At 56.9% G+C, this 9,278-nt stretch overlaps 2 protein-coding genes across 6 annotated transcripts in view; one reads left to right on the top strand and one right to left on the bottom strand.

The window, feature by feature from the left end:
• Positions 1 to 284: 284 nt before the first annotated feature.
• Positions 285 to 3,905, bottom strand: ING1 (inhibitor of growth family member 1). 2 transcript variants are annotated; one of them, XM_015851437.2, is made up of 2 exons: positions 3,740 to 3,905; positions 285 to 1,900 (listed from the first exon to the last, which is right to left on the bottom strand). In XM_015851437.2, the coding sequence occupies exons 1-2, from the start codon at positions 3,879 to 3,881 to the stop codon at positions 1,197 to 1,199; spliced, it is 846 nt and encodes a 281-aa protein (XP_015706923.1). In that variant the 5' UTR covers positions 3,882 to 3,905; the 3' UTR covers positions 285 to 1,196. The 2 variants fall into 2 exon arrangements, with proteins under 2 accessions (XP_015706923.1, XP_015706924.1); XM_015851438.2 differs by lacking the exon at positions 3,740 to 3,905 and adding an exon at positions 2,065 to 2,354.
• Positions 3,906 to 3,988: 83 nt separating this feature from the next.
• CARS2 (cysteinyl-tRNA synthetase 2, mitochondrial) overlaps positions 3,989 to 9,278 on the top strand; it is a 31,797-nt gene continuing 26,507 nt past the window's right edge. The window contains exon 1 of one of the 4 annotated variants that reach the window (XR_001552571.2): positions 3,989 to 4,103. Coding sequence is in view for 1 of the 4 variants with exons in the window: in XM_015851436.2 (XP_015706922.1) it covers positions 7,723 to 7,961 (239 nt within the window). In the remaining 3 variants the exon portion in view is untranslated. Of the gene's footprint in view, positions 4,107 to 7,349; positions 7,962 to 9,278 lie in introns of those variants that run through there. The other 3 variants (XR_001552570.2, XR_001552568.2, XM_015851436.2) reach the window with 3 other exon arrangements.

Here is a 9,278-nt window from a genome sequence, read left to right as displayed (position 1 = left end):
ACCGTGGGTAAAGGCATGAGAAACAACCAAGCAAGATCAGCTCTATGCAATTGATTTTTGGATAAATGGCCAGGTCTGGGAGTGACTGCAAGCACAAGAAAGAGTAGCTGGGCAGAAGGTTAAGTGCTGCTTTGACTGTCCTACGCTCTTGTTAGTCTGTAAAGATTGATTATCAGAACTGTAATTTGGTTACCACTACAACAGTTCCAGGTTTCCTAGCAGCAGCCCGCTGGAGCTGCTGAGGTTAAAGAGAAATGATGCCTTGGAATGATCGTTCAACGTGATTGCTAAGAAGCAAACTGTCAAAAGTTGTTTCATTTATTTCTTAATATCACAGCTGTACAGTTTTCATACATACAGCAGGAAATGCACATTGGTTACACAATGGCATTTGGCTGCATTTCCAAGTATAATACATTAAGTGCAATTCCACTTAAAAAAATGTACATTTATACAACTTGAACAAGTTAAGGATTGCTACGCTACTCTCGGTGACAGTATAAAGCTTCCTTTATGTTAAGTCATTACTAAACCGCTTCCTGGTTAAATATAAAACGTATCCCATTGCTTTAAAACTGTTCTCATGGTACTCGGCCAGAATAGAAAATATTTGCTGTGTCAAATTTTAACCATTGGCTTTTCTTTTAAATAATCCCCTCAGCCTATTACAAGGTTTGCTGTTGAACTGTCATACCGGCACTCCGTAGCAGGAACCAAATTGTACCCTCCTTCAAGTTTGACCTTGCACCTCTCATCACCGCAAGAAGCGACGTGTGTCACATACTGCAGCTCTATTCGGATGCACAACCAGAGGGCTGAGCTATCTGAACAACTCTGCTCTAACGTTAAGTAACATTCTTCCAGGAGGAAAAAGAAACGACATCTCAGAAATACTCGCCGTCAACGCTTTAATGGTTGTTATTAATGTATCTTTTAAGACCCAGCTGGATATTGAGTTGGAACTCTTATAGCTTGACTTTCAGAATACATTGGTCCACAGACCATATTCTTGTTACAGCTCACCAAATGAAAAAGAAAACTGCTCTTATTGCCGTCCCTGTAACAGGAATGGTTCAGTTTTAAACCTCCTTTAAAAATATACATTTTACAATCCTTTCACCTCAACAAAGGTGACACTGACAATAAATACACTGGTTTGGTGGTCTTCTTTTCCTTTCCCACAAACAGTCTAGAAACTACCTGTTGTAGGCCCTTTCTTTTTTAGACTTCTCCAACGCCTTGTCCATAGTCTTCTCATTTTCTCCTCTACATTTGGGGCAGTACCATTTGCCCTTCGGTTTGTGATTGAGTCCCACGCACGAAAAGTGAAACCACTCAATGGGGCACTCATCATTATCGCATCCTATCATTTCCCCATAGGAGACTTGGTTGCATAAGCAGTATGTCGGCTCGTTAGGATCAATGGGAAGGTCTGGGGGAGAAGCTTCCCGCTCCGCTTTAGCCTTGGATCGTTTCTTCTTCTTGGACGTTTTTGCCTTCTTCTCCTTTGGCGTTCCTGAAGTGATGTCATCGTGGTCATGGTTATTTGAAGCGTTCTCTCGATTCTCATTATTTCTTTGCCTCCTCGACCTCTTATTGTTGGGCTTCTCAGACTGAGCGATTGTCTCGTTCTTTGACTTATCCTGGCTGGCTTTCCCACTGTTCCCAGTGGTGTCGTTAGTCTCTTGGCAGGTCTCAAACAACTCCACGTGGCTGTCCACTTGCCTGGATCTGTTCTCCACCAGCTCCACCATCTGACTGACGATTTGGATCTTCTCATCTCCCAGCTCCTGACTCCGAATCAGTGCCCTCTGAATGCAGTGCAGCATCCTTCTCTTCTGCACGGCATCGCTCTCCCGTTTAAACTTCTCATAGTAGTCATCCAGGTCCTTCAGAATTTCTGCAAAGAAGAAAGAAAAACAGTAAGGATCTCATGAAATGAGGTATCATGAGTATGATGAAACGAAGGCCTCTCGTATCGCTCCTCTCCAGCAGCACCACCGGTAAATCAAAGCTGATCAACGATGAATTGACTTAATTCAATTGACTTAACATCGCTCTCACTTGACAGCTGGTGCAGAGCTCCGAAGGCGCAGAGCACGGCGTCCAGTTACAGCAGGCGCCATCCGACGTTAACGGCCAGCAACAACAACACGTTTGCAGGCTGTTTGAGCCGGCTGCCTTCATTCCCAGCGGCCAAACAACGAGCCCGTGCTGCACGGCAATGCCGGCCACGCCCCGGATGTGACGGAGCAGCCATTGTTCTCGGGCAGGAAACCGGCGGCGGTTCCCCCGTTCCGCAGCTCAGAGCAAAGGAAACGGAGCAGGAGGAGCCCGCACACAAGAGGCGGCGGCCCTCTCGCCTTTCCACCTATCAGAGCGGGCGACGCGGAAAAGCCCGCCCCTGCTGGCGTCCCGCGCCCAATCGGAAGCCGGAAGAAGCGAAGAGTAAAATAGCGCAGAGCCAATCACAGCGCCACTCAGGAGCGGGAGGAGGCGGGTCCAGCGCTTCCCCGTCCCCTCCCGCGGCGCCGCCGGTGTCCGGCCGCCCAAGGTTGTGCTGCCGCTGCTGGCAGCGCAGCCAATGGGAGCAGGGGCAGGTCGAGATATTCAAATCAACGCCACTGAAAAGTTGCTTCTCGAAACGTCACAAGGGGGCGGGGCGGAAGGCGGGACGAGCCGCCCCGCGGTCCAATCAGAGAGAGGAGGCGGGGCGAGCGGCGCTATGCTAACGAGGGGTGGTTATAAAAGCCACGCCGACGCCAAATCCCCAGCACAGCGCGGAGGCTCCCGCTGGCCGTGCGGTTCTGGAGCGCGGTACAAACGCGCCGACCGCCCTGCCCCGCCGCTGCCGTTTCCCCCACCCGCTCGCCCAGCCCCCGCGGAAGTTTCCCCCGTCCCCTTCCCTCCCGAGGGGATCCGCCTGGCGAGACGGCCACCCAACACCGCGAGGCTCGATCCCCACCGCCCCGGGAGCCGCGGGCAGGGGGGCGCGGGGGCTGAGGGAGTGGGGTGCTCCCCGCCCCGGCTGTCAGCGCTGCCGGGTACGGCCTCCCCTCCCCCTTCCCCTTCCGAGCGGACACCGGCAAAGCGAGTGACAAAGCTCCCCCCGGCCCGGCCCTGCTCTCCCTCCGCCCGTGGGGCAGAGGCACAGCGTGCCCCAAGGGAAGGAGAGGGTACCCCGGTGCTGAGCACATCCATCAGCCCCGCGCCCCCCCCCCCGTCCCCGTACACACATACACACACACACACAGAGGCAATACAGTACGCACCCGCCGGCCCCAGCCCCCCGCTCTGCCTAACCCCCTCCGCTCCCGCCCGCCCGCCCCCCCACGAGCCGCCTCTCTCCCCTACTCCAGCCATCATGAATACTGTACATTCCTCTATGTTGTGCCGTAATCTCTCCCTCGCTGTCCGCGCTGCACTTTCCTCCGTACCCCCCGAAGCCTCCTCCCGAAGGGTCCGGAGGGCCCCCCTTTGTGCCCCGCACGCCCCGCTCCCTGCCCCCGCCTTCTCGGCCGGCGATTCGCGAGGCGAAGCGGAGTCCTCGCTCCGTACGAGGAGCCGGGGGGACCTTTTGTTCCGCCCCGTGACAAGAGGCAGCGCTGCGGCTCGTTCCCCCCTCCGGCACACGGCTGCCATCCCCGCACGGCCGAACCCCGGCTGCGGGGAGAAGAAAGGCAGAGACACCCTCCCCCAGCCCCGCACCGCACACACGCACGCAGGGCGAGCGCTTTACCTTGGTATTTGGCGTCGATTTCCCTCATCAAGGAGACATTTCTCTGCAGATCGAAGGGCAGAGACTCGATGGAGTCCAGATAATCCTCCACGTAGTTCACGAGGTGCAGCTGCTCACCGTTTGCAGGACTCAACATTTTCATCCGGCAAAGAGGAGGAAAAAAAAAGGAGGGGGGGGGGGAAGAAAAAAAAAAACCCTCCTTCTCCTCTTCTCCTCCTCCTTCCCCACGCCTCTCTCCGTGCCCCGTTCCCCCGGCAGCTACATGGAGCCCGGCGGCAGGCACAGCCGAGAGCACGGCCCCGCCGGTCCCTACAGCCCGAGCAGCTGATTGAATGGCTGTCGCGGTGGGGAACTCACGGAGGAGGTGGTAGGAACAATCAGCGGGATTTGTGCGTGCGGAGGGAGGGAGGGAAAGGGGAGGGGGGGGGGGAGGAGGAGTGAGGGGGCTCGTCCGGCCCCTCCGAAACACGCCGCCAGCAGAACGTGCCCCGCCGGGCGCTGTCACAGCCGGCCCGACCCGGCCCCGGTTCCGCCGCCCGATCTCAGTGTTCCCCGCCGCCTCACGCCGCGCACGATCCAACGTGGAGGAGCCGAATCCCAGTTTCAAACACTTGGGAAACACTCAGCCCCGCCACGCACGGCGCATGCACGGCCCTCCCCGCGCTGTGTACACACACACACGGACGGACGGACACACGGACGCGGGCACACACCGCGCGCGCACGCTCCCATCCCCCCCCCAGCCCGGAACCGCGGCGGGACCCGGCACCGCCCCGAGCTCCGAGTCCCTCCTCCTCCTTCTCCGCCCCTTACACACGTTTGGGGGGGGGGGAGGCGGGGGCTCCGGGGAAGCCGTGCCTGGAGGAGACCGGCCCCACCTGAGGGGGGTGCTGAGGGACCGGAGGGGAACGGGGTGCTTTGGGACACGGGCGGCGAGGGCCGGCCGAGCACTGTAGGGGGGACGGGAACCACGCGGCGCCGCCGCCCCGCTGCAGGGGGCAGGGCCGGGAGCGGCGGAGGGCAGCGCGGCCTCTCAGCGGGCGGGAGTATCCATCATCCCCGCGGCATCGCCGGCCAATCAACTGCTCCCTCGTGGCCCGCCCCGCGGCCGATCGGCCAATCAGCGGCGGGCTGGAGGGAGGGCGCAGCGGTGACAACACCGCCCGGGACAGCGGAGGGGCGGGAACGGCGCCGAGGGGTGGGGATGAGGGAGAGGGGGGTGCAGTGCGCATGCGCAGCGCCCGCAGTGAGAGTATAAAATGGAGCCGCGTTGTGGCGGGACGGGACTGTGTTTCCCTAGCACCTCCCCTGTGACAGGCTGAGGGAGTTGGGTTTGTTCAGCCTAGAGAAGAGAAGGTTGCGGGGTGACCTCATTGCAGCCTTTTAATACCTGAAGGGAACTTACACCCAGGAGGGGAGTAAACTCTTCGAAAGGGCTGACAATAGCAGGACAAGGGGAAATGGTTTTAAGTTGAAAGAGGGAAGATTTAGGTTGGATGTGAGGGGGAAGTTCTTTACTAGGAGAGTGGTTAGGCCCTGGAACAGGCTGCCCAGGAGGTTGTGGATGCCCCGTCCTTGGAGGTGTTCAAGGCCAGGTTGGACGGGGCCCTGGGCAACCTGATCTAGTAAATGTGTATGTTTGGTGGCCCTGCCAGGCAGGGGGGTTGGAACTACATGATCCTTGAGGTCCCTTCCGACCCGGGTCATTCTGTGATTCCCGGCGGGCTCGGCGGCCACTAGTGATGGGCTGAAGCGCTGCCGTGTCATAGTATCACAGTATCACAGTCTGGTGCGGGTTGGAAGGGACCTTAGAGATCATCGAGTCCAACCCCCGGGATTCGAGCCTCTGTGTAGCAGAGCGGCACTTCTACCACTTGCACCACAGGGGATTCGAACCCAGGGCCTCCGGTGTTGCAACGCGGCATTCCTACCACTGCGCCACCGGGGCACACCGGGCCGAGGCAGGCGGAGGAGCCGCCCCTTCCCTTCGGGGGGTGGTGCTTCAGGGGCTGCGCCTCAGCGCTCCCGCCCTGTGAGCTGCAGCGTGGCGGGGCCGTGCGCTTCGCTGTTGGCTCGGTGCATTACGCGTGCTGTGGGAACACGTCACCGCTCTGCCGAACGCTTTCATCTCCTTCTATCGGCGCTCACGGCCCGTTGCCAGGACGATGGCCTCGCTGCTGAGGGGAGGGTTGAGGGGATGGAGGGAGGCGGCTGCGTCTCGGCTCTGGGGAGGGGGGAATGTGCTCGTGTTTACCTGGAATTTCCTCTAGCGGCCCGAAGAGCTCCGGTTTCTGCTCGGAGAAGCGGTGTGTGTGTGTTTGTGTGTAACAACTAATGCGGCTGTGGTGCTCGCTGTCTTATTTCAGACGTCACCGGCGATCCCCTAATTGAGGGGGTCTGACTCACGGTGTCTAAGCACGGACCTGCTGGTGCGGTTGTGCGTTGGGCGCTGCCGTTCTGCCCTATGGGGCCCCGTAGAGAACGTTGAAGTTCTCGGTCCATCCCCTGGTTTTCTGTGTCTGTGAATTGCTGCGCTTGCTGAGGCAGACGCTGCTCATCTCGGCTCTTACGTAAGTTACTATGAGTACTACAGCATCCAGGCAGCGCTCCAAGCCGGCGTTCCAGGACCTGTGCCTGCTGAGTTACATTGAGAGAGGCATTGAGAGCTGTGCAGAGGCAGCAGCAGCCTGCACACACCACAGCTGAATGGCTGGCTCCACCTGGGCAGCGATAAATGCACCTGTTAATTTCACAGTATCACAGTCTGGTGCAGGTTGGAAGGGACCTTAGAGATCATCGAGTCCAAGCCCTGGGATTCGAGCCTCCTGTGTATCAGAGCGGCACTTCTACCACTTGCGCCACAATTTGCTACACAAGAAATTCTATCCCTTGGTAGAGGGAGGTGTAACTTCCAAGTGTAGCTGTGGCCTGCCAGGCTTCAGTGATGTGCTCAAAAGCAGATGGGGGTGGATGCATAGAGGATGCACAACTATCAGCTGTTGTAGGGGTGCTGTTTACTCAGTCTTCCTCCATTTGGCCTTGCACCAGCAAGGGTAAGGCTGAGTTCAGCTGAGAGCATTTGCTATCTCCTTTCACAGTTCCTTCTCTACAATATTACGTTGGCCTTTCCGCTCTGAACTGCAGTAGGAAGATGAGACGAGAGACTCTGAGTGGAGTTTCAGTTCTTTATTAGAGACATACTCCTTGCAGTGGCAGAGCATGCACAAGGGTGGGGAACGATTGCCATGTGTCACAGAATCACAGAATTGTAGGGGTTGGAAGGGACCTTTAGAGATCATTGAGTCCAACCCCCCTGCCAAAGCAGGCTCCCTACACCACGTCACACAGGTAGGCATCCAGGCGGGTCTTGAATATCTCCAGAGAAGGAGACTCCACCACCTCCCTGGGCAGCCTGTTCCAGTGCTCTGTCACCCTCACTGTAAAGAAGTTCTTCCGCACATTTGTGCAGAACTTCCTATGCTGTACTTTCATCCCATTACCCCTAGTCCTGTCCCCACGCACTACTGAAAAGAGACCAGCCTCACCACTATGGCTCCCACACCTCAGGTATTTATAAACCTGGATCAAGTCCCCTCTCAGCCTTCTTTTTTCAAGGCTAAACAGACCCAGTTCTGACTGAGTTCATACACAACGAGTACTCGCTTAAAACGACTTGTGGCATCGCTTGTGTGTTCCACCCAACTTTTATTCGCTCCAGTTCCGCAGTTCACAATTTCCACACCGGATCCGAGCAGTGTAATCCCATTACCTCCTCCGCTTCCTCTCGGCGCTCCGACCGAACGCAGGCCGGCACCGGATCCGCCCCGTGAGGCGCGGCGCAGCGGGCCCCTCCTCTTCCTGCGGTGCGGCTGTAGCTACCCCGCTCTCCGGCTGTCTCCACACAGGCGGCTCGGTTGTGTCGGCGGGTTGTTGCCGGCTCGTCTCGCCCCCTCCCCCGTAGAGGCGGGGCCGGCGGTGCGGCCATGCTGCTCGGCGCGGCGGTCCGGCACGGCCGGGCTGGAGGAGGCGCGGTGCGGCGTTGGCGGAGCGGGGCGGCGCGGCGGAGGGAGTGGGTGCAGCCGGCGGGCAGGGCCTGCGGAGTGGTGCTGTACAACAGCCGGAGCCGCAGCAAAGAGCCGCTGGTGCTGGCCAAGGACGGCCTGGCCACCTGGTACAGCTGCGGGCCCACCGTGTACGACCACTCGCATCTCGGACACGCGTGGTGAGTGCGGCGGCTGCGGTATCCTGGGCGGGTAGTGGAGAAGAGCCTGACTTGCTGTCAGTGTGACGCGTAATTTTGGCACGGTGGGTTGTTCCAAGTCTTGATATGGCAGCTGTTAGTTCTTTCATCTTCGTCTTACTCTCTTCTGCTGCTGCTCTCTTCAGCAGTGATAGAAGTGCCGTTTGCATCACCAGAGGCTTGGGTTCGAATCGCCTGTGGTGCAAGTGGTAGAAGTGCCGCTCTGCTGCACAGGAGGCTCGAATCCCGGGGGTTGGACTCGATGATCTCTAAGGTCCCTTCCAACCCGCACGAAACTATGATACTGTGATACCTCTGCTCGGGCGTGTGAGATGCTCCTTTAATAGAGTTTCACTAATGAAACTTTGTCCTGAGGAAGGAGAGCTTGCACAGCAGGGCTGTTGAGCTGCTACTTGATGCCACCTTTATATACTCTGCCCGTGTGTCCCTTTGATAGCACAGATTCCAAGTGGATTAGTGGCTCATGACTACAGCACTTACAGAGTCATAGAATTGCTCGAGTTGGAAAAGACCTTACAGATCATTGAATCCAACCGCAGCCTAACCATACTACCCTAACTAACAACCCTCTGCTAAATCATGTCCCTGAGCACCACATCCAAGTGTTTTTAAACTCAACCGGGGATGGTGGCTCAACAACCTTCTTGGGGAGCCGATTCACTTGGCAGGTTGGAGGACTGCACCTTTTGGTCTTTTGGTCTTCAGCATCTTTTGAGTGTCAGCTTTGGTCGGTGGTTCTCCATATTATTCTGATTGAAAGGCAGGGTAGGAAGCCCTGCGTGCTCCGCTTGCTCTGATACCCATCTCTTTTTAAACTGTGCCCAAACTAACGTTTTCAAACTTCAGTTACTGTGGTATGAAAGAGCCGCTAGGGCTGAACTTCACACCCAGAGCAGTGAGTCAGTCAGATTCTGCTGCTGCCTCTTTAGTGCCTTCATGTGTTCTTTCCTGTAGTAGAGATGCCTGCAGTGATGATTATCCTCTTTCTTAATCAGGTGAACCCCTCAATGACCAATGCATTGACAATTCCTTCCACTGTCTGTGGTCACGTGAATGTCAGTTTGGCATTTTGTTGCTCATTCAGGCTTTGCTCTGGATGACAGAACATACTTTATTATCAGTACTATTATTACTGCTGCTATTATCAGAGAGGCAGCACTGAGCTCTCTGTGACAGCGACAGGGCCCTGAGGGAACAGCATGGAGCTGTCAGGGGAGGGACAGTTGTGTGTTGGGAGAGTGTTTTTCACCACAGGGTTGTTATCATGCATGGAACAGG

The sequence above is a fragment of the Coturnix japonica genome, chromosome 1 (genome assembly GCF_001577835.2).
Source record: "Coturnix japonica isolate 7356 chromosome 1, Coturnix japonica 2.1, whole genome shotgun sequence".
NCBI classification, from domain to species: domain Eukaryota; kingdom Metazoa; phylum Chordata; class Aves; order Galliformes; family Phasianidae; genus Coturnix; species Coturnix japonica.
Note: the sequence above shows the minus strand (reverse complement) of the source record. Positions and strands in the feature narration are given on the sequence as shown.

Excerpts from the sequence above, each read along its gene's own strand:
- ING1 (XM_015851437.2), bottom strand. The coding sequence starts at position 3,881 with ATGAAAATGTTGAGTCCTGCAAACGGTGAGCAGCTGCACCTCGTGAAC. Across the intron at positions 1,901-3,739 it reads AATCGACGCCAAATACCAAG|AAATTCTGAAGGACCTGGAT; the intron begins GTAAAGCGCTCG and ends TCTTCTTTGCAG.